The 25,399-nt window shown below is 45.1% G+C and overlaps 1 protein-coding gene across 2 annotated transcripts in view; it reads right to left on the bottom strand.

Moving 5' to 3' along the window:
- The window catches only part of abca2 (ATP-binding cassette, sub-family A (ABC1), member 2), a 116,332-nt gene that overhangs the window by 61,452 nt on the left and 29,481 nt on the right, over nt 1-25,399 (bottom strand). For both annotated transcript variants that reach the window (XM_085367023.1, XM_085367024.1), the window contains 3 exons: nt 21,256-21,474; nt 5,557-5,927; nt 1,040-1,199 (listed from right to left, as the gene is read on the bottom strand). In XM_085367023.1, the coding sequence (XP_085223149.1) occupies nt 1,040-1,199; nt 5,557-5,927; nt 21,256-21,474 (750 nt within the window). The remainder of the gene's footprint in view (nt 1-1,039; nt 1,200-5,556; nt 5,928-21,255; nt 21,475-25,399) is intronic.

The raw sequence follows: 25,399 nt of genomic DNA on the forward strand, positions 1-25,399 counted from the left end.
TATTTCTTCTTCTTCCAATACAGTAACACAGTTCTTACAGTAGTGGAGGGCACCGTGGTCTTAAACATCCTAAATATATTTACTCCCAGATCTGTGCTTGGACACAGCCCTGTCTCACTGGCCTTTTCAATTATGTTCTATGACGTCAAAGGAGCTTGCAAAGAAAAGCGTCTGGACTTCTTTAAGTTACTTGAAGACGTTTCACCTCTCATCAGAGAACAGAGAAGCTTCTTCAGTTCTAAGGTCAAATGGTGGGGAGTCCCAGATTTAAACCCCGTGGGAGTTTCCCCCCACAGAGGGACAAAAGGACCCCCTGATGATCCTCTAATCACATGAGCCAAGGTGTGAAACTGGGTGTGGGTCCCAATCAGCCAGGGTTTCGGGTGAGTTCATTGTGAAACCTGGCCCCATCTTATCATGTGATTGTCCCTCTGTGGGGGGAAACTCCCACTAGGTTTAAATCTGGGACTCTCCACCATTTGACCTTAGAACTGAAGAAGCTTCTCGGATGAGAGGTGAAACGTCTTCAAGCAACTTAAAGAAGTCCAGACGCTTTTCTTTGCAAGCTCCTTTGACTACGACGACCTGGATGACTGAGAACCCTCACAGACATATGTTCTATGACAGGTGGACTCCAATCAAATTCTAAAAGCATTTCACAGACAACAGAGCACAGTCATATCCAAGTGCGTGATTAATAGTATGAATGCAAAATATCAGCCTTTTTTTCAACAATTCTAAAACAAGTGAATGGAAACATCTTTTGCTTTGTCATTATGGAGTGTTGCATAGATCATGTTGCACCAACACATTGAAAATGTTCTGAATGAACATTGTATCAGGTTAGGGTTAAAAATTAGATGGTGGTGATCTACATCATACTCATTCAGTCCGTTCTGCCTCCCAGTGTTTTGGAAGAAAACACACTAATAGCTTGGACAGTGTATTTTTGCTGGTTATGACAAAAGCTTTGTTCATACTTGATTGATAATGCAAATCTTTTTGTATATATACACGAAAGAGAGTGGTGTTTACATGCCTTCTGAATCACTTTGTCCACCTGGGAGCCAATAGGAGAGTAGAGGATCTTGGGATTTGTAGTCATCAAGTGAACCAGTAGGCCCAAATTCCTTTGTTCTTTGCTGGTGAATCCCAGAGAGCTCATGTTTCCCTGCTTCAAAGCCTCCGGTTCAATTATCCTGCAACAAGATCTATGGTTAAGAGCACAGACTGTACTGCTAAGTAACATCCATCCATTTTCTTCCGCTTATCTGGGGCCGGGTCGCGGGGACAGCAGCCTATGCAGAGAAGCCAAGACCTCCCTCTCCTCCACCACCTCCTCCCGCTTGTCTGGGGGAACACCAAGGCATTCCCAGCTAGCTGAGAGATATAATCTCTCCAGCACGTCCTGGGTCTGCCCCAGGGCATCATCCCAATGGGACATGCCCGGAACACCTCACCCAGGAGGCGTCCAGGCAGCGTCCTTGTCAGATGCCCGAACCACCTCAACTGACTCCTGTCGATGCAGAGGAGCTGCTCTACTCTGAGCCCCTCCCGGATGGCTGAACTGGATGCGTGCCTCATCTGATTCCCACTGCTTCACACTCGGCTGCAAACCATTCCACTGCGAGCTGGAGGCCATCACTCAATGAAGCCAACAGAACCACATCATCAGAACCACCTTCAACTCCTCACTGCAGGCATGTCATGTGCCTGCCTGCTTCAAGTCCTCTACCATAATCCCTGTCCCCAAGAAACCTAGGATCACTGGACTAAATGACTACAGACCCGTGGCTCTGACATCTGTGGTCATGAAGTCATTTGAGCGCCTAGTTCTCTCCCATCTCAAGACCCTCACGGCCCCCCTCCTGGACCCCCTGCAGTTTGCATATAGAGCCAACAGGTCTGTAGACGACGCCATCAACATGGCCCTACACTTCATCCTGCAGCATCTGGACTCCCCAGGAACCTACGCCAGGATCCTGTTTGTGGACTTCAGCTCTGCCTTCAACACCATCCTTCCAGACCATCTCCGAGGCAAGCTTTCCCAGATGAATGTGCCTGATCCCATCTGCCAGTGGATCACTGACTTCCTGACGGACAGGAAGCAGCATGTGAGGCTGGGAAAGAATGTCTCGGACTCCCGGACCATCAGCACCGGCTCCCCTCAGGGCTGTGTTCTTTCTCCTCTGCTCTTCTCCCTGTACACCAACTGCTGCACCTCCACCCACCAGTCTGTCAAGCTAATCAAGTTCGCAGATGACACCACCGTCATTGGGCTCATCTCTGACGGGGATGAGTCTGCCTACAGGAGGGAGGTTGAACGTCTGGTGTCCTGGTGCAGCCACAACAACCTGGTGCTGAATGCCCAGAAGACAGTGGAGATTATTGTGGACTTCAGGAAGCACACAGCCCCACTCCCCCCCATCATCCTGACTGACACCCCCATCACCTCTGTGGACTCATTCCGCTTCCTGGGTACCACCATCACCCAGGACCTGAAGTGGGAGCCCACCATCACCTCCGTCATCAAGAAAGCCCAGCAGAGGATGTACTTCCTGAGGCAGCTGAAGAAATTCAACCTGCCAACACGGACGATGATGCAATTCTACACCGCAATCATCGAGTCCATCCTCACCTCCTCCATCACCGTGTGGTACGCTGGAGCCACTATCAGGGACAAACAGAGACTGCAGCGTGTTGTGCGCTCTGCTGAGAAGGTGATTGGCTGCAGACTCCCATCTCTGCAGGACCTGCACACCTCCAGGACACTGCGGCGTGCAGCCCGGATCTCAGCTGACCCTTCTCACCCTGGACACAGTCTGTTTGACCTGCTCCCCTCAGGCAGGAGGCTCCGGTCCATTCGCACCAGAACCTCTCGCCACAAGAACAGTTTCTTCCCCTCTGCTGTTGGACACATGAACAATAACCACATGACTGTCCCCGCCACTAACACATGACCCTACGCTGTGTCACTGCATCATTTCATGTCTGGCACTGATCACCACCTGCACTCATGTATATATCTTTCTACGTAGCACTCTTAATTCTTATTCTCATGTATATATCTCATGTATATCTCATGCACATATCTTTCTTTCTACATAGCACTTTAATTCTTATTGTCTGCACTGAAGCACCGCAGCAATTTCCTAATGTTGTAAACCTCAACATCTGGCAATAAACCCATTCTGATTCTGATTCTGATTCTGATTCTGATTCCCACTGCTTCACACTCGGCTGCAAACCATTCCACTGCGAGCTGGAGGCCATCACTCAATGAAGCCAACAGAACCACATCATCCGTGAAAAGCAGAGATGAGATTCTGAGACCAATCAAGTGAAGCCTTCCACCACTTGGCTGCACCTAGAAATTCTGTCCACAAAAATTATGAACAGAATCGGTGACAAAGGGCAGCCCTGGCGGAGCCCATCACCCACTAGGAACGAGTCCGACTTATTGTCCGACTTATGTTGGACCAAGCTCTCGCAACGGTTGTATAAAGATCGAATGGCCCGTAGCAATGGGCCAGACTCCCCATATTCTCAGAGCACCTCCAACAGGACAGTCTGAGGAACACGGTCGAATGCCTTCTCCAAGTCCATGAAACACATGTAGACTGGTTGGGCAAACTCCCATGCACCCTCAAGTATCCTTGAGAGGGTAAAGAGCTGGTCCAGTGTTCCACGACCAGGACGAAAACCGCATTGTTCCTCCTGTATCCGAGGTTCGACTAACGGACAGACTCTCCTTTCCAGCACCCTGGCATAGACTTTCCCAGGGAGGCTGAGGAGTGTGATTCCCCAGTAGCGGGAACACACCGTTCGATCCCCTTCTTTGAAGATGGAAACCACCACCAGGTCTGCCGATCCAGAGCTACCACCCCTGATCTCCATGGAACATTGTAGAGGCGTGTCGACCAAGACAGCCCTACTATAACTAACAGTACTTTGTAATTTGATCTGTATCTTCTAGGTTATACACTACAGGTAAAAAGTTTGGACACACCTACTCATTTAATGCTTTTTCTTTATTTTTACTACCCTTCCTACATTGTAGATACAAACTGAAGACATCAAATAGATGAAGCCAGATATATGGAAGCAAAGAAAAAATGATAAATAACTCTAAATATGTTTATATTTTAGATTCCACCATTTGTCTTGTTGACAGCGCTGCAAACCCTCGGCCTTCTCTCAGTGAGCTTCATGATGTAGTCACCTCACAGGTGTGCCTGTCAGGGTCCATTTGTTCATTTCTTGCCTTCTTAATGCCACTGGGACCATCAGTTGTTTTGTGCAGAAGTCAGGTTCGGACACAGCTGACAGCCCTATTTGACAACTGTTAGAATTCACATTATGGCAAGAACCAATCAGCTGAGTAAAGAGAAACAACAGCCCATCATTACTTTAAGGACTGAAAGTCAGTCAGTCAAAAAGTTGCTAAAAATTTGAATGTGTCCCCAAGTGGAGTCGCAAAAATCATCAAGCGCTACGATGAAACTGGCTCACATGAGGACTGCTGCAGGAAAGGAAGACCAAGAGTCCCTCTGCTGCTGAGGATACTTTCAGCCCAGATAAATGCCACAGTGCAAAGCAGTAATCAAGCAAAGGTTGGCTATTTAGAAGAATCTAAAATATAAAGCATGTTTTGAGATATTTCACACTTTTTTTGTTTACTAGAACGGTATGCCGATAAAGTGCATGGACAGCAGAGTAGTTTGAAAATAATTTTAAAAAATTTATTATCATAGTATTTTGTGGTTTTAGCAATAATTACTTTGATTTACAACAATTATATCAGTTAGAGGTGGGGCAGCTGTAGCTCAGGAGATCCAGCAGGTCATCTACTAATGGGAAGGTTGGTGGTTTGATCCCTGGCTTCTCCAGTCTGCATGTTAAATATCTTTGGGCAAGATACTAACCCCAAGGTGCTCTCCCATGCATCCAACAGAGTATGAGTGTGTGTGAATGTTAGAAAGTGTTTAACCAGAAAAAAACTGAAAAAAGTGCTTGTATGAATGTGAGAATGTATAAAGACTTTGAGCGCTCAGATAAAGTCGAAAAGCGCTATATAAGAACCAGTCCATTTATCCTTTTAGAGCTCAGTTGTAGTTCATTTAATTCCACACAGTTGACTGTCTACAAGTCCTAGAAGTAATCCTCTTATTTCAATTTCACAAACAGTTAATTGACATTCTTGCTGATGTTGATATCCAGGTATTTTGGTATTTTAATTTCTTCCCATTTAAGCTGTTAACAATCTCTCTGTTCTCGTATTCTTGATGTGATTGGTATTTAATTTATGTGCTAGAACTTTATTATGTTGAGAAGCTGAGGAGGAGCTTTCTCATTGCATATGCTTTGTACTCTGACCATTGTTCATATAAAGATAAAACCTGTGGCTGCTTCTGTTTCTCTTCGGTTGGGTAGCTTTTTTGTAAAAAGGAGTAGTCTAAACACGTGGGCACTTCTTTAAATGTATGTTCATATTATTTAAAACAACATGACAAAAGCATTCCTCATACAATTAAAGACAGTTTTTGTCATACCCACCTGTTATTCCCACACAGAATGGGCTGCAGTCCAGCCCATAACTGTACAAATGCTGAAAACTGAGAATGAGGATTCTCCGTTTCCTTCTTCCCTTTCCCACTTCCTGCTCCTCCACCTTCCTCTCCTCCTTCATCACCCTCTACGGGAATGTCAGTTGTGTTGGGGCCCCATGTGGTGGCATTGAGAGGCCATGTTGTGTTTGCTGGCGATGCTGGAGTTCGACCAGCACAGGCCCCTTTGGGCAGCAGGCGAGCCAGACTAGAAAGCAGGTCCACATCCTTCAGAAGCCTCTCTACATCAGCCAGTTCCTTCAACAGAGCCCCAACGTTAGACTGAGACAGAAGAGCCGAAGAGCTGGGCTGCAGGTGAAGCTGGATGGGAAGAAAGGAGGAAATGGGCAAATTACATGATGGCTACAGCAGACATATGAAAAAGGACCCTGTTTTCAAATGTCAGTGCACATTTTTACTCAAACTAAAGACTGAAGCTGCCTGAAAACACAACTGCAATCTGCTCCAGACCCCCTGCTGATGTAGATGAATAACTGAATTCATGAATTTAATCCTCCCTGTGCTGTCACTATACCTGAACTGAAAACATTTTGAAAGTTTCACATCAGTTGGTGGTTCGGCAGGAGGTGAAAGGGTGGCGATGCAGATTTTATGCAGTTGGGTTGATGCCATGTGATCTAACCAGAAATGCTGTTATGTGACCAATCAATGTTTGGATTATGAGTGTGGAGCCAGAGATGCCGAAGAACTAGAGGTGCAAGAGGTGCTTCAAACAGATGACCTGTCCAACATCTTTACCAGAAAGAGTGACAGAGTCTTACAGAGCTGTCTGCAGCTTCTCTCCTTCCCTTATCCCTCCAAAATCCCCTTAAAGACTATGTCTACTCCCAAATCACCAAAAATCATGAAAAAATGATTTAAGCATAAAGAAATCACAAAGAAAGAACAATACAGTATCCACGACTGCACCAAAGAGTAAAACAGTCAAATCTGGATTAATATTTGGTCTCCCGTTGAATCCCTGTTAGTACATAAATTAACAATTGATCAATAAACTGATTTAGTCTGCCTCACAGAAACCTGGTTTCAACATAATGTTAATTTAGATGAATGAATGTCCCTCAGTCATAGTAATCATCAGAATCCTCGAAGTACAGGCCAAAAGAGGGTTTGGCATCAATCGTCCACTCAAGCTTATTAACCAAAGACCCAGACAGACTTTTAATTCATTGGAAAGCCTGATGGTTAGTCTTGTCCACCCCAGCTGTAAAACTCAGAAAGCAGTCTTATTTATTATCATCTATTGTCCACCTGGGCCTTACACTGAGTTTCTGTCTGATTTCTGGGACTTTTTATCTGACTTAGTGCTCAGCTCAGATAAAATAATTATTGTGGGTGATTTTAACATCCATTCACTAGCTGGGCCCACATCCTCATTTTAGGATTGGCAGCGTTTTAGTAGGTAAAGGTGATGCTTGGACATTAATTGAGCTGCGGTTTGGGGAAGGCCTCGAAGGGGACTGGCGACGGCTCCCGGGCCTGGCAGATCCCGTGCTATAAATAGGAGTGAAGAAGTTAAAGAATTAAGAACAAGGAGGGAGGAAGGGTGGGTCACGTAAACGAGAATGAACAGCTTGCAGAACTGAGGGAACCTATATGGTAAATGGCCTGTATTTTAGGGGTGGGTTTTTATAATCGATTCATCGATTAAGATCGATTCTGGCTTGGATAACGTAAAATCGATTCATTAAAATCCTGAGTCGATTTTTTTAATATAAATTTATTTTGCCTGAAATGCCAGAATCTCTGGTGACATCTCACAAAATTTCAAGAACCACCAAACAGCTAAGACAGTAAATGAGAGCAGGTACAGGGATTCTGCACATAGACTTAAACACACAGCGCGACCCGCGGATCAGAATCAGTTAGATGTCGCCTTTCTCACGGTCGGGGCTGAAAGCCGACAGCTCGCTGATTCTGATCTGTCGGCGGGTCGGCGCTGTGTGTTCACGCCCTTTTTGCGCCGATTCTAAAGCTGTTAGTTTGATCTCTCTCCAAACAATATTGACCGAACCAGCAGCAAAAGAAGATCCAAACTACGCTTCACATAAACATCGTCATGAATTCACTCTGACTTTCACTGTTTTGCTTCCACCGCGATGCACAGCTCTCTCTCTCTCTCTGTACTTCAAGAACAGTTTCCCTTTCTTCATTATTCGCTTGCTTGTTACGCACCAGTCTACTGTTGTTTACAGCGCTGTCAGCCGCTGTTTTTTTCCCTTTTACATACTTCCGAAAAGAAAACCTCATTTCTGCTGTTCAATACTGAACAAATTTAAACTTTTTAAAATTATTCAAAATGCAAAACGCTGTGTCTCTAATAAAACCGCTGTAACTTCAGAGGTGATGTTCATATGTTGATTAATGGTTTTCTTTCGTTTTTGATGTACTGCAGAATATTTTTATAAAATCCCAGAACAGGAAAATCACCTTCATGTTTTTCTGTGTTTTATCTTCCGCTACTTTGACACAAAGGCCTCTGCTGTGACGCTCACACCTGTGATAAAGTCTCGAAACTGTCAGCTTCCTTTTTATTGATACAAAAATATGTAAATGTACAGATCTGAATTATAATATTTCTGACTGTCAAAATTTCCCAGATTTAAATCGAATCGTGGATCGAATCGATTCGGGACCTTGTGAATCGGAATTGAATCGATTCTAGAAATCAGTGACGATACCCAGCCCTACTGTATTTATATAGCGCTTTTCTAGTCCCTAAGGACCTCAAAGCGCTTTACACGTTCAGTCATCCACCCATTCACACACACATTCATACACTGTTGAACTCTTGAGCCACGATCGCCCCCTATATATAGATGACATCCGGAAGGAGCGTGTTTGGAGGCGTGGTCCCACTCCTGAAATTCCAATACATAATCTCCAATTCACTAGCTGGACCCACGTCCTCATTTTCGGATTGACAGCATTTTAGTAGGTAAAGGTGGGGAGAGAGAAGGAGAAGAGGACAAAGACGATCGCATGGAGAGCGAACGTCGCTCCGTGGTGTGGAGAGGATGAGCTCAGACAATTCGGAAGGAATGGCAGGAGAAGAGATCAAAGGAAGTTGCAAACAACGGAAATCTTAATGGATGAATGAGGGGAACCCTCGATCGGGTAGCGACGTGGCTCAACTTTGAGCTGAAGCTCTGACAGAGAAGAATGCTGGATTTGAGATTTGAGGTAGGGCTCGGCGCCTCAAAAAGCTTGTCTTTGAGTAGAAGATGGAGAGGGGGTGCTTAGCTGGTTAATTACTTCAGATAAGGTAGCAATAACGCCTCAGCTGATTTCTGAATTAACAGAAGTGACAGTACCAGCTTGGGGAGAGTTGATGAATTGAAAGACTGATTAGAGGAAAATAATCTCTGCTATAATAACGTCAAAATCGTCCGAGAGCAGAGTGCGAGTCCACTGGACTTCATGGGAGATGATAAGTCGTTCAGACGCAGTCAGAACCGTGAGTCGACTTAGAGAGCGGTCTCAAATGATTGTGTCGAGGGTGGATGCCTGATGATGCTGGTGAAAGCACATGAGAAGTGAAGGCACGCTATGAAGAATTATGCGCATGACGCAGTTTGGATGTCTTAGAAGGAGCGATAGAGGACAGAACCTGCCATCTCGGTGCCACAAAGGTTCACCTTTGTTTTGCAAAGGCAGGAAAGATGGCAGCGAAACTGGTATCTCGGTGCCGGAGGCATGCTGTTGCATTTGCGAATGAGGGATAAAGAGAGAACCTGTCATCTTAGTGCCAGAGGGGTTTTACTGCTGCTTTGGAATAACGGATGCTGAGAAACTAGCAACGTGGTGGAAGAAGATTGCTGCTGCGATTACGAATGATGGATATAGAAGGAACCACCTAGAAGGATTCTCTGCTGCTTTAGCCCTGATGGATGGACAGGAACTGGCAACTCAGGGGTAAGAAGCTTGTCACTGCGGTTTGCACATGGCAGATATAGCAAGAGCCTGACACCACTGTGCTAGAAGGGTTTGCTGCTGCTTGCAATGATAGAAGTGGAGAAACTGGCAGTTCGGTAGTAGGGACGCTAGATGCTGCATGCAAATGGGGGATGAAGGAAAACCTGGCATCCCGGTGCCTTTTTATTTATTTGTCTATGCAGACAACTGCCAACTGCCGAAGCTGCTGCTGCTTTCAGGAATGAGGGATCAAGGAACCTGGCCGGTGCCGACGTTTGCTACGGAGTTTAGCCAAGGATGGAAGAGGCTGGGAACCTGGCAACTCAGTGCCGAAGTATGCTGCATTTGCTATGGAGGGAAGGAGTACTGGCAACTCTGTGCCCTTTTATTTTTTTCCTTAACTATGCAAACTGGCAACCCGATGGTCGAAAAGCTTGCTGCTGCTTTTGCGAATGAAGGAGAAAGGTACCTGGCAACCTGGTGCCGTCTGACGCGCTGACGGTCGAGATGGTGATTGTAAAACTACGTTACTCCTGAGAGATGAGCTGTGTTTAAAGGTATTTGCCGAGAATGGACCCTGTTTGCACGTAAACGAGAATGAACAGTTTGCAGAACTGGGGGGAACCTATATAGATGACAACCGGAAGGAGCATGTTTGGAGGCGTGGTCCCGCTCCTGAAATTCCGATACATAATCTCCAATGTAATGACAGCTTCAACATGGCATTTAATATGTTCTTAGATTCTATTGGCTTCTCTGAAAATGTAAAAGAACCCACCCACCACTTTAATCACAATAGAGATCTTGTTCTGACATAGAAACTGAATATTTAACAACATTCCCTAATGTCCTTTTTTTCTCTGATCACTTCTTAATAAATTTACAATAAGAGATTACACAACATTGAGAACAGATATTCTCACAGTAGACGTCTTTCTGAAAGTGCTGTAACTAACTAAAGGGTATAATTCTCCACTGTTATCATCTTGTACCAATGCAGTGCTACTGCAGGCAGGAATGATTTCCTGTGTTGTTAAATCTGCATTTGGGTAATCCCAGCCTCTTACTGAGCGTGCTCCTGCGACTGGCCAGCACGTCATTGAGTAGGTGGGAGGTATTTTCCAGCATTGTCCTTATCTTGGACAACATTTGCCTCTCCCACGCCACCTTAAGGCAGTCCAGCTCCATCCCCACAACATTACTGGCCTTGCGGACCAGTTTGAGTCCGTTGGCATCTGCGACCCTCAACCTGAAGCTCCATCATGCAACCTCACGAAGGATAGCATGGCCACAATAGACTCATAGAAAATCCTGAGCATTTTCCAACAGATGTTTAAAAGACCTCAGCTGCCTAAGAAAATAAAGACGACGCTTGCCCTTCCTGTAGAGTGCATTGGTGTTTATTATCTATGTGTACTCCAAAAATGTATAGATGCTTCCCCTTGGCAGTATCATTAGAAGGCATAGCACACATTTCACTGCTGTGCAGATGATACCCAAATTTATCTATCCACAAAGTCAATTAACACACACCAATTAGTTAATCTAGAAGACATAAAGACCAGGATGACCTCTAATTTTCTCAAATTTACACGAAACTGAAGTTACTATAAATCTTAGAAATATAATATCTAACCAGATTCTTCCTCTGGATGGCATTACCTTGGCCTCCAGTAACGCTGTGAGGAACCTTGGAGTCATTTTGACCAGGACATGTCCTTCAACGCACATATTAAACAAATATGTAAGACTGCGTTCTTCCATTTGTGCAACATCTCTAAAGTTAGAAATATCCTGTCTCAGAGTGACGCTGAAAAACTAGTTCATGCATTTATTACTTCCAGGCTGGACGACTGTAATTCATTATTATCAGGAAGTCCTAAAAACTCGCTGAAAAGCCTTCAGCTGATCCAAAATGCTGCAGCAAGAGTCCTGACAGGGACTAGAAAGAGAGAGCAGATTTCTCCTGTTTTGGCTTCCTGTTAAATCCAGAATTCAAAATCCTGCTCCTCACATACAAGGTCTTAAATAATCAGGCCCCATCTTATCTTAATGACCTTGTAGTACCATATCACCCTATTAGAGCACTTGGCTCTCGCTCTGCAGGCCTACTTGTTGTTCCTAGAGTATTTAAAAGTAGAATGGGAGGCAGAGCCTTCAGTTTTCAGGCCCCTCTTCTGTGGAACCAGCTTCCAGTTTGGATTCAGGAGACAGACACTATCTCTACTTTCAAGATCAGGCTTCAAACTGAGTTTTTCCTTTTCAGTCACCTTTTTCACTCACTATGTGTTAACAGACATTTGTTACCCAAATAACAAGCCGTGGGTGACTAAGGACATCAAAGCCCTCCTCAACAACAAGAAGAGGGCTTTCAGAGGGGGCAACAAAGAGGAGGTGAGGAAGATCCAGGTGTTACTAAAGGACAAGATCAGAGAGGCTAAGGACAATTACAGGAGGAAGCTGGAGTGGAAACTCCAGCAGAACAGCATGAGAGAGGTGTGGAGGGGCATGAAGACCATCACTGGATTCAGGCCAACCAACAGCAGGGGAGCTGAGGGAGGTGAGAATAGAGCCAATGAGTTGAATCTGTTTTTCAATAGATTCGACACCACAGTGTCTGCTCCCACCCCCACAACCTCACCTGCAGTCAGCCTGGAATCCAGAGCCACACCACTGTGCCAGCCTCTCTCTTCACATGTTGCCTCCTGTGAGATTCCTGACACCCCTCCCCCACCCATCACCTTCACTCAATACCAGGTTGAGATGCAAATGAGGAGACTTCACTCAGGCAAGTCTGCTGGACCAGACGGAGTGAGTCCCCTTGTCCTCAAGGCCTGTGCCCCCCAGCTGTGTGGAGTCTTTCATAAACTGTTTATGCTGAGTCTGAGTCTGCAGAGGGTCCCGGTGATGTGGAAGACATCATGCCTCGTCCCTGTACCAAAGACGCCACGTCCCAGTGGCCCCCAGGATTACAGGCCCGTGGCACTGACCTCCCACATCATGAAGACCCTGGAAAGGCTCATCCTGGACCAGCTGCGACCCATAGTAAGACCACACCTGGATCCCCTTCAGTTCGCTTATCAGCCTCGTCTCGGAACAGAGGACGCCATCATCTACCTGCTCAATCGTGTCTACACCCATCTGGACCAGCCGGCGAGCACTGTGAGGGTCATGTTTTTTGACTTTTCCAGTGCTTTCAACACCATCAGGCCGACCCTCCTGGGTGATAAGTTAGCAGCGATGCAGGTGGATGCTTCTCTGGTGTCCTGGATTGTTGATTACCTGACAGGAAGACCACAATATGTACGTCTCCCACAGTGTGTGTCTGACAAGGTGATTAGCAACACAGGGGCACCACAGGGGACTGTCCTCTCCCCCTTCCTCTTCACCCTCTACACCACAGACTTCAGCCACTGCACAGAGACATGCCATCTTCAGAAGTTTTCTGATGACTCTGCGGTGGTTGGATGCATCAGCAGGGATGATGAGACAGAGTACCGGGCTGTGGTCGACTCCTTTGTCACGTGGTGTGAGCAGAATCATCTGCAGCTCAACGTGGCAAAGACCAAGGAACTGATCGTGGACTTCAGGAAGACCAGGAAACACTTGACCCCTGTTTCAATCCAGGGGGTCAGTGTTGACATTGTGGAGGACTATAAATACCTTGGAGTACACATTGACAATAAACTGGACTGGGCTAAAAACACCACAGCACTTTACAGGAAGGGCCAGAGTCGTCTCTATTTTTTGAGGCGACTGAGGTCCTTCAACATCTGCCAGAAAATGCTGAGGATTTTCTATGAGTCTGTTGTGGCCAGTGCGATCCTCTATGCTGTTGCATGCTGGGGGAGCAGGCTGAGGGTCGCAGATGCCAACAGACTTAATAAACTGATCCGTAAGGCCAGCAATGTTGTGGGGATGGAGCTGGACTCCCTCAAGGTGGTGTCGGAGAGGCGGATGCTGTCCAAGATAAAGACAATGTTGGATAACACCTCCCACCCACTCCATGACATGCTGGTCAGTCACAGGAGCACGTTCAGTGAGAGACTGAGATTACCCATGATGCACCACTGAACGACACAGGAAATCATTCCTGCCTGTGGCCATCTCCCTGTACAACGCATCCACTTAACACACTGTTTGCTGCTACAACTACACATGTTTCTTTTCCAAATATTTATTTATGAGTGACTTATGTATGTATGTATGTATATATATGTATATATTGTACTATTCTTAGTTAGTGTATTGTCTGTCTTGTCTTAATGTTGGTTTAAAATGGAGCACTGTAACAAAAAATAATTTCCCCCAGGGATCAATAAAGTATTCTGATTCTGATTCTGATTCAGATTCAGACCTCTCTGCAGGAGTCCTGACTTAAGCTGAAGATTGTTGATGCTTCCACAGATCACTCTAGAGCAGTCCTGGCCCGAGGAGACCATGGAAAAGAACATCCAGTCCTATATCTTGGCCGGAACCCACATGACACAATGTATTCCACTGTGAAGAACGAAGCCTTGGCCATTAAGTGGGCACTGGAGAAACTCCAATATTATTTGTGTAGATAGGAATTTGATCTGGAAACTGACCACCAAGCAGCCACTTGGATCAATTCGAACAGAATTACAACAGCTGCCTGTTACAATGGTAACTCTCACGTCAGCCTTTTAGGTTCACCATCAGCAAGTGTAATATAGTGGCAGATTACCTGTTACCAAGATTACCAATCTTGACATAATGAGGCCAGGAAGGGGACGACTTTGACTGTAGACATGGATGTGGGCTTGCACACAGGCATCCAGATATTCCACACACATGTGGATGGATGTCTCAAGGCCAAAGAGTCAAACAAAAGGGAAGGGTGACCACTGACTTCACTATTTAGCAGCACAGGTGCAGTCAGCATATATTCTCGATTACCTCTCACTAAAAGCATTGTGCGCAGTCTCCCCGCTGTCTTCAATGCCGGATGGGTAAGATAAGGCATGGACCTCCTGGTATTAACCAGTGGGTTTGCGAACACTTGGGGTCACGTGAGCTGCATTATTCTGGGTTAATTTTTTTCCTTATAACGAGCCTGTTTAAGTTGCCTGTTGCTCATATGGATAACGAGAGATCTTCTGGTGACAATGATAACAATCTGTCAAATGATTAATGAACTCACCTCAACCATAGAGAGAAGATGAAGAAACTACACTGAACCAGGTCCAGAAGCTTTTAGTAGTTAAACAGAGAAACTGACCAACTGAAACAACAGTTGGAAGAAGAAGCAGCCCAAAATGTTGGCAATAATAACCAATCTGATTGTTCCTTCAAAAAGTAGCACAAGCAGATAACAAAAATGACTCAACAACGATCATTACAGCAGGTTTATATTAGGGCTGAACGATTATGGAAAATAATCTAATTGCGATTTTTTGCCCCAATATTGCGATTGCGATGCGATATGCGATTATTTTTTAAGGTCTTTGTCTTCTGTATTATTAAACAAAGACAAGCAATACATCTTATAGTATGGCCAATACTATATTACATTAATTTTAAACTGTTCTTTCCTGGAAGACAGACCTCTGTTATGATGACATGAGGTGATGCATGAATTGATGACTGACATTTTTATTTAACTTCTTCAATCACAACAGTATATTTGAACATACACAATAGTTTATTTTTAGCTTACAAACATCTGAGCATAAAGTGCTGACAAGGAACCCTGGTGTAAACATTAAAATGAAAGTCAGTACAATGTGCAGATTGCAGAAATATACATAAACAAAATCAGTGGCTTTACCACACTCAGTTTTTCGACATCTGTGAACTACTAGACAGTCATTCAATAAAAAAATAATATTAAATAAATAAAACTAATAAATAAAAAATACACACATCTTACTGATCTCTGCAGTCAGTAACATTACACATAAAGTGCAAACATAATAGCAATTGTATAAACACACACACAAACACGCCTTTAAAGTTTAAAGGCGTGAAATTGGACGGTCTAGTTCTGATTAGCGTCACCGCTGTCTCGGTGGAGTTTAATAAACTCGGCCGTCTGCTTCTTGCTATCTAAAATATAACCAGACACTGGTGTAAATTCTCGACTGTCTCATACTTCTGTTTAATAAGTTTTCTGTTTGACGTTTAGTCAGCTGTGTGAAAACCAAGGAGGAACCCACCCGGGGGATTAATAAAGTTTTATTTTATCTAATCTAATAACTTTAATCTCAGCCAAACCGATTTACTCACGAACAAACAAAACACTGAAAAAAGCCCAACAATAACATTTTTAGGTTGTCTAAGTGACTTATATATTATGTTTAACCCGAGCAGCGAAACTCCGCGGTGATCTGAAAATGATGTGCCGGGAGTTGTGCCGTTCTCGGCCGCATCAGTAACCCTCGAGCTCCCGGCTAGCTGTCGAGCTGGTGGGTAGCAGACGCCTCTGAAAACGTCGAAGCACTTTTGCAAATATGGGATATCTTGATAAACCGAGCAGATATTTGATGTTTACACAGCTACTTTCTCGCCTGAAAATATGTTAAAAGTTTATTTTGTGACCCAGAAAGATTAGTATGAGTAATTTTAAAACTTAGTAGCGGCCGCCATTGCTGGAAACTGGAGTTTGGCTGGGCCGCGCTATGAATTCTGGGATATGGTAGGCCACGAAGGACACACCCGACCCATCCTTCAAATTCGGGGAAAAGGAGGACGCATTTGTCGGCTACATTCGGAGGAGTCTACGAATTTGGACAGCCTTCGGCGCGTCGCTGTGACGTAATCGGTCTACAAATGCGGCCTCAGGAGGATACAGCCCATGAATTTGGACATGTCCAGAGTATAATCGCAGCCTTTGCGGTTAGAAAATTGCACTTGATCATGTCGCGATATTATCGCAAATGCGATATATCGTTCAGCCCTAGTTTATATTCAACCAAAGACAAATGTAAAGTCTTCGTGCTTCTACAAATTAAGGAATGATTCAACACTAACTTTGACTTCAATGCATGTTTATTTAAATTTTTGAACATCGTCATTGTTTAATAGCTTTTAGTTGCTTTTTCTTTCCTTTGACTAGATGGTAAATTTGTTAATATTTCTAGCTGATTAGGAGACTTATTGCATTTCAAATGCATGTCCAAAGGCTGCTAGACAATTATGAAGCGTAGACTATAATAGACATGCTTACCATCTGACAGCACTGTCGGTGTCTCGGGGCAGAGAACCACACAGTACTGTTACAACTGTCTTTCGCAAGGCCGACTTTCAGAAACTCTTTGTGTAAGTAACAAAGTCTGTTCTGTAGTCGTGTGCCTCTTTGACTCACATTCAGGCATCAACTGGTCTTTCTGCAAACTGGACCCACACAACCTCACGCTGACCTCAATGACAGAGCTGCTAGTCCACATTCACACTCCTGGACAGTGAAAAAAACTTGTAGCAGCAGCTTGGGTCTTCATGGTTCCCAGAGAATTACAAACTAAAGAAAAGGATCCAGACAAAAATCAAATCAAACCGTACAGATGGAAGAGTCCACACCCACGCTTAGTATGACTAACAAAAAACTTATATCTGCCAGTTAAACGTGCCGTTCAGATCACAGTCTAAATACAAGTAGTACTACCAATCCACAATAGCAAGTTATAGAGATTTAATCATCCAAAATGTAAATATTTAAATAAGGTTTAATTCTCCCTAGCCTCAGGATAAAGCAAAATTAATTAAAGCATCCTCCATTTGATTGAAATAATTCCAATTTGCATAAACTGAGACTGAAGCCCAAAATACTTGTCACACATGATAAAATAGAAATTAATTAACAGACATCTATTACTTTATACGTATGGCATTTAAATATGGCATTGAGCTTAGTACCTTAATATTGAATATATATAAATATATAATTTGTATAAAAAAAAATACACTTTCAGCAGGTTTTTATTCAGATTACATGAAATCACAGGTACCTTAAAAAAACCTTAAAACCTTAAAACACATCAATTAAAAGGAGGAGGCAGAGGCCAGCCCAAGATACATGAGCAAAGGTGCTAGTTATGGGGGTCACACATGCACACTTATATGTGGAACCAGTTATATACGATCGGAGACTTTAATTATCTTCAGACGTTACATCCATTTAAGAGCTCTGCACTGCTCCTCCCAGGTTCTAGCCAAATCCCCCTTTGGGTGATCACAGTACTGGTTTCTAAAATCTTTAGACGTAGTGAGTGCAGAATGTGGTTTAGGTTGTCTCCAGTTCCTGCCATACAGTTACTTCCTTTGCTTTTGGGTACTTGATTGGCTGACTCTATCAGGTCCTAATGATAAAATGACTAAAATCAAAATGTTGGACTTCCTGTTATGTTACTATTTTTCCCCATAGCGGACATGTTTAGGTCCTCACAAAGGTCAAACATTTCCCTGACTAATATTAAACCGGCCGGATACAATGAGGTGCTTGCACTTTTAGGTGCAATGGAGAATACTCACTATTGCATGTCTTGCTGATCTATATCGTGTTGAAGCACCAACTAAAATTTCACCTACATGGGATGATGATTACCCAATTGCCAGTATTGGTAGCCGGGAATCGGTCCGCCTGACTCACATTGCACCCGACCCCTTCGGTGCCTCCTGCAGGTGGTGGGTCTGCAGGAAGATGGGCCTATGTCCCTTTTTCGGGCACAGCCCACCAGACGCTTGCCCTCGGGCACCCTCTCCGGGCCTGGCTCCAGGGCTGTGCCCCGGTAACCCTATTCCGGGCAGGGTGAACTGTTCCCTCGATGGTCTTTTCATAGGGGTCTTCTGAATTACTCTTTGTCTGGTCCCTCATCCATGGGAGACCCTACCAGGGGGCAAAAGCCCCCAGACAACATAGCTCCTGGGATCCCTGGGACACACAAACCCCTCCACCACGATAAGGTAGCGATTCGCGGAGGGGGAGCGGGAGATCGACAGACGGATTGGTGCAGCGGCTGCAGTGACAGCACCGGTCCGTCGTGGTGAAGAGGGAGCTGAGTGTAAAAGCAAAGCTCTCAATTTACCAGTCGATCTACGTCCCTACCCTCACCTATGGTCACGAGCTGTGGGTAGTGACTGAAAGAATGAGATCGCGGATACAAGCGGCAGAAATAAGCTTCCTCCGAAGGGTGGCTGGCCCCTCCCTATTTGATGTCTTCAGTTTGCATCTACAATGTAGGAAGGGTAGTAAAAATAAAGAAAAAGCATTAAATGAGTAGGTGTGTCCAAACTTTTTACCTGTAGTGTATAACCTAGAAGATACAGATCAAATTACAAAGTACTGTTAGTTATAGTAGGGCTGTCTTGGTCGACACGCCTCTACAATGTTCCATGGAGATCAGGGGTGGTAGCTCTGGATCGGCAGACCTGGTGGTGGTTGTGGTTTCCATCTTCAAAGAAGGGGATCGAACGGTGTGTTCCCACTACTGGGGAATCACACTCCTCAGCCTCCCTGGGAAAGTCTATGCCAGGGTGCTGGAAAGGAGAGTCTGTCCGTTAGTCGAACCTCGGATACAGGAGGAACAATGCGGTTTTCGTCCTGGTCGTGGAACACTGGACCAGCTCTTTACCCTCTCAAGGATACTTGAGGGTGCATGGGAGTTTGCCCAACCAGTCTACGTGTGTTTCATGGACTTGGAGAAGGCATTCGACCGTGTCCCTCAGACTGTCCTGTTGGAGGTGCTCTGAGAATATGGGGAGTCTGGCCCATTGCTACGGGCCATTCGATCCTTATACAACCGTTGCGAGAGCTTGGTCCAACATAAGTCGGACAATAAGTCGGACTCGTTCCTAGTGGGTGATGGGCTCCACCAGGGCTGCCCTTTGTCACCGATTCTGTTCATAATTTTTGTGGACAGAATTTCTAGGTGCAGCCAAGTGGTGGAAGGCTTCACTTGATTGGTCTCAGAATCTCATCTCTGCTTTTCACGGATGATGTGGTTCTGTTGGCTTCATTGAGTGATGGCCTCCAGCTCGCAGTGGAATGGTTTGCAGCCGAGTGTGAAGCAGTGGGAATCAGATGAGGCACGCATCCAGTTCAGCCATCCGGGAGGGGCTCAGAGTAGAGCCGCTGCTCCTCCACATCGAAAGGAGCCAGCTGAGGTGGTTCGGGCATCTGACAAGGACGCCCCCTGAGCGAGGTGTTCCACCGGGAGGAGGCCCCGGGGCAGACCCAGGACACGCTGGAGAGATTATATCTCTCGGCTGGCCTGGGAACGCCTTGGTGTTCCCCCAGATAAGCTGGAGGAGGCGGCTGGGGAGAGGGAGGTCTGGGCTTCTCTGCTTGGGCTGCTGCCCCCGCGACCCTGCCTCGGATAAGCGGAAGAAAATGGACAGATGGATGGATGGATGGATGGGATGATGATTATAATCTACTGCATATTTTCTGTTGCCACTAGGTGGCGCCACAATAGTGACCAATATTAGACGTCTGACAGTTTGGACTCAAGCATGCCCAGTTTTTGACAGACTTGACAATTGAGAAACCAGTTTCTGTCACCACTATGTGGTGCTGTGACTATTGTTAAAAGCTAACATAGTACTGGGTTCAGGGATGGACCCATATGACAGGTTTGGTCCAGATGGATGATGTATGTGAAACTGAGCAAATATAGTTCAAAAAGTTCAAAAAAAGCATCCTGTAGTCTCAGTACGTGAAACCTGTAAAATATGAACATTTTCTCTGTTACTGAAGCATGTGCACACACGGTCATGACTTTAGAACGTTGATTCATTCCATAAAATAATAATAATCCACGGAGCAGACACAATAACGCCTCTGCACTTTGTGCTGAAGACCTAAAACTGAATGAAGCAGACAGAATAGGGGTTTCGCACTAAATGGATCAGATACAATAGGATACAATAGGGCTCTTGCAATTTCAGTGCTCGGGCACCAACTATTAGACTACCACAGGTAGGGATGGGAGTCGAGAGCAAATTCTTGTAGGAAACCGGTCCCTAGAAGTCCAGTTCCTTGGAATTGTTAGTCTGCCTTATCAATGATTCCCCTTATCAGTTCGTGCACTCCTTCTACAATCAGCTAATATCAGTTCGTGTGTCAGACGAGGAAAACAGAGGCGCAGTCTACAGAGTGCATATAGAAATATAGTTTTATTGCACCAAAGGACGACAGCATGATGGTAAAGTGGAAAACTGCATCCAGGACATAAACAACCGCATTATGTTGCTAACACAACTTTGGTTCTTTGCAAGCTTCTGCACAGACAGCATGCTAATGCTAAGCTAGCCAAGAGCCCAGAGTGAAAGCTAAGTGAATGCCGACCCCAGCAGCCAGACCCTGAACTTCAACAGGTAAGAAGCTGATGAGCAGTTAGGCTGCAAACTCCCGTTCTACCTGTTCATGTTTCTAAAGCAGAAAGACTCTCATGCAATTAATTTGCATCAATGTAATTTCTTTATTACTGCTTAGCAATCATTGTACTCTGAAAACGGAGCCAATGAGAATCAATAAGGAATCAAATCGATAAGTGATATCGATAATGGATTCGGAAGCGCTAAATTCCTATCAATTCCTATCCCTAAACTCCAGGGCTGGAGGTCTCAAAACAGTAAGTAGAGTAGGTCTTGGAAATGAAAAACATGCATATAGTTAACAATATTATTTCTCAATGATAACTGTAACTATACCAATGTTTAAAAATGGCCTGATGGACAATGTCCTCCATGTTACCTTTTCGGTGACACTCTGCGTGTTGATCTGCTTTCTCAGCTCCAGGCTCAGCTGCCTGAAGCGTGCTGACTTTTGCTCCGCCCCTTCGCTACACACAGAATTGCGATACGCCTGGATCACGGGTCGCTGCTTCTCAGGTACCAGCAGAATCTTGCTCAGCTCAGAGGACCTGTCCCCACAGGTGAGGTCCTCAAGTGTGGATGCAGTTAAGAGGCTGTCCTGTGAACAACAGAAACACTTTACATGACCAAAGGTCCTGATACGTTAGTCAGTAAAGTCTTCATAAGGACTTTCAGGCTCTGTGTGACACACACACACACACACACACACACACACACACACACACACACACACACACACACACACACACACACACACAGAAGGCAGGTATTAATATTTATATATGTATTGAAAATATGGATCTGTTTATTGTTAGTATATGTGGGCCAAATGTTGATGACCCCTCCTTTTTTCATACCTTCTTCTCTTCACTTTCACCTTCACTCTGACAGCAAGAGTCAGAGGAACTGACAGTCTACACTCAAACAACACACATGTGATTTTGGTCTTTGCGATGTGGCGTTCACATCCCTCTCAGAGGCAAGAAAAAGGTCACACACTGGACTTGGTGCTTTCCCGCGGGCTGGATGTGTGCATCACGGAAATATCTGAGTTGTGCATCTCTGATCGTCTTCCTGTGTTGTTCACTCTAACGCTGCGCTGCTCGGTAGATAAGCCGTGCGCCCCAGCGCACAAAAAGCGAGCGCTTAATGCTCTAACAGCGCCGCTTTTTCTGCTGCCTTTAGGGACTCTGGAATAATGAACTCCACCTGTAAAAGTGTTGAGGACCTTTCGGACATTCTTCATTCTACCTGCACTGATATTTTGGACTCGATTGCTCCGTTTAGGACTGTGTGCACTAAGCAATTATCAGAGCCGTGGTTGAATGAACATACGCGCTCCCTTAGACGTGACTATAGACGTGCCGAAAGATGGAAAAAGGACAGATTGCACGTTTCTCTATAGATTTTCTCGTCTTTCTGCTCACCAAGAAGCTGTAAAAACTGCAAAGACACAGTTTGTCTCAAACTTGGTGTCAGTAAACAGTCACAGGCCTCAGGTACTTTCTAATGTCCTTAATCGTTTTCTTAGTTCACGTGATAATGCTGGAGTCATTTCTTCACCAAGTATTTGTGATGATTTTTTAGCATTTTTTAACAACAAGGTTCTATCCATCAGGGCTGTTGTCTCGTCGTCTGCTGCCTCAGATCCGAGTCTTTCTCCTGTGTGCTCAGCTGTCTTTGATCCCGTCTCCCTTAATGACTTGACTGCGGTAGTTAGTAACCTAAGATCATCACACTGCCCCTCTGACTGTCTCCCCCCAAGCTTGCTTAAAAGCACTTTTAATACTGTCGGGCCTTTTATCCTGAGATTAATTAATACGTCCCTTGCTACAGGCTGTGTCCCATCATGCTTTAAGAGATTTAAAGGGATCTGCCCTAAAGTGGTTTCGGTTCCACTTGTCAGGAAGGTCTTTTTATGTCAATATGGGCCCCCATAAATCCAAAATAGCCCCTCTTAAATACGGTGTACCTCAAGGCTCTATTTTGGGCCCTGCCCTGTTCGCCCTCTATTTGTTGCCATTGGGCTCCATCTTCTCACGGTACAGCATTTCATTTCATTAAATTTCTAAAGCTAAATGAAAATAAAACTGAAGTTGTCATTTTTGATAGCTCTCTGGGCCCCTTTTCCTCCTACTGTAAAACACATGTAAAAAACCTCGGCGTCTACCTTGATGGTTCTTTTAAATTGAATAAGCAGGTGACTGCAGCAGTTCAGTCCTGCTTCTTTCAGTTAAGACAGCTGGCCAAGGTAAAGCCAGACCTCCCGGCTAACGTCTTTCAATGTGTTATTCACATTTTCCTTACTTGCAGGTTGGACTATTGCAATTCATTGTATTTTGGTCTAGACCAGGCCTCCATCCATCGTCTTCAGATCCAGCTGCTCGCCTGCTAACTGGTACCAAACGGAGAGAGCATATAACTCCAGTTTTAGCTTCTCTACACTGGCTTCCTGTCTCCTACAGGATCCAATTTAAACTTTCACTTGTTTGTTTTTACGTGTCTGAGCTCCTCTCTGTTTATGCTCCAGGAAAAACCATCATGTCTAGCTCAAGATTAATGCTTTCCATGCCACGGACTAGTCTCAATCTCGTGGTGATGGAGCCTTCTCTGTGGCAGGTCCCAGACTTTGGAATAGTCTCCCCATAAATATTAGATCTGCACAAACACTTGACCAAATTTAAATCACTAGTAAAGACACATTTGTATGCCCTGGCTTTTAACACACTATGACCCAAGCATTCTGGTCTTATTTTAATATTCTTAGTTATTGTTTTAATTATTTTATTGTCCTATCATTGTATGATATTGTTATTATTGTTTTACATTGTCTCTTTTAATGGCATTTTATATTATTAAGCACTTTGTGCAGCATTGTTTGTCTGGAAATGTGCTATACAAATAAATTTGACCTTGACCTCTCTCAGGGTCATCCAGTACACCACTCACACTTTTACTTTACTACTTTTTAGTTAGCAGCTCCATGATGAGGCTATTATAGGCACTCAGATTTATCCTGGAACTATCAGTGATCATGCACCGGTCTCTCTCTCAGAATAGAAAACTATTCTGAAGAAGTACAAAAATCTCCTCCTAGATCACATAAGTTTGCAGAGAATATCTGCCTCCTCAAAATACCAACTGGATGATGTTTATCTGGACCACTGAGCAATTCCATTAGTACACGTGGTCGGCTAAGGTTCTGTCTCCCTGTCGCCTTGCCGGTGGATGAAGGTGGTCTCTGGGACTGTCTGTGGCGGCTTCCTGGGGCCTGGAGAGCTGCAGCTGCTGTTTTAGGGTGTCTGTGTGTCCGCCTTGGTTGGTGGGGGACTGGGGTAGATGCTAATACAGCTGATAAATTTGGGGGAACAGAAGAATCATAAGCTGGAGAAGTGATATGAGATGGTAGCAATTGGTTTGTCCCGAGCCAATTCAAATACACTTTTTTGCTTACATGTGACCACTACTCATGCTAGGGAATTCATCTAGGTCGGAGTTTTCTCCAGGACACAGGTCAGACTGACTACTTTTTCGTTTGTACAGTCTGATACCTTCTCCAAGTCCACAAAATACGTCGTCTGGTTGGATAGACCCCCATGCACCCTCAAATATCCCCGCGAGGGTAAAGAGCTGGTCCGGTGTTCCACGACCGGACGAAAACCGCATTGTTCCTCCTGTATCTGAAGTTTGACAAACTGATGGATTATCCTTTCAAGAACCCTGGGAGGCTGAGGTGCTATAGTGGGAGAACACCCTCCAGTCTCCCTGTTTAATGATAGGAACCACCACCCTGGTTTGCCAATCTAGAGGTACTGCCTCTGGATTACCAAGTAATATTGTAGAGGCGTGTCAACCCGCACAGCCCTTCAACACCCAGAGCCTTCAGGAACTCAGGATACACCTCATCGACCCCAGGGGCTCTGCCTCCAAGTTGTTGTTTAACTGCCGCAGTCTGCTTCCTCTATGAAGGACGTGCCAGAGGGATTAGGGAGGTCCTCAAAGTTTTCCTTCCACAGTGTGACAATATGTTAAAAGCACCAAACACAGTGTTGATAAAGCACTGCTTCCCCCTCCTGAGATACCTGACAATTTGCCAAAATTGCCTTGAGGCAGTCTGAAAGTCTCGTCAAACTCCTCCCACCCCCGAGCTTTTTCTTCAGCCACTGCCAGAGCCACGTTCCACTTGGCCTGCCGGTACCTCCTGGCTGCCTCCAGCCCCACAGGTTAACCAAGCCCGATAGGACTCTTTCTTCAGCCTGGTGGCTCCTTTCACCTCCAGTGTCTACCATCTAGCTCGGGAGTTACCATAATGACAGGCACCAGATACCTTGCAGCTGCAGCTCAGTGCAGCAGCCTCAGCAATGGAGGTGCTGAATATGGTCCATTCGGACTCAGTGTCCCCTGTCTCTCTCAGAACGCTGTTGTTGCTGTTCCGGAGGTGCAAGTTGAAGATCTTGTGGACCGAGGCCTCTGCTTGGTGTTTCCAGAGCACCGTCACTATACGTTCAGTTGCGCCAGGTCTG

This window comes from Diplotaxodon limnothrissa, linkage group LG12, assembly GCF_057381915.1.
Source record: "Diplotaxodon limnothrissa isolate DT_005_m linkage group LG12, D_limnothrissa_male_GT1.1, whole genome shotgun sequence".
Classification (NCBI taxonomy): Eukaryota; Metazoa; Chordata; class Actinopteri; order Cichliformes; family Cichlidae; genus Diplotaxodon; species Diplotaxodon limnothrissa.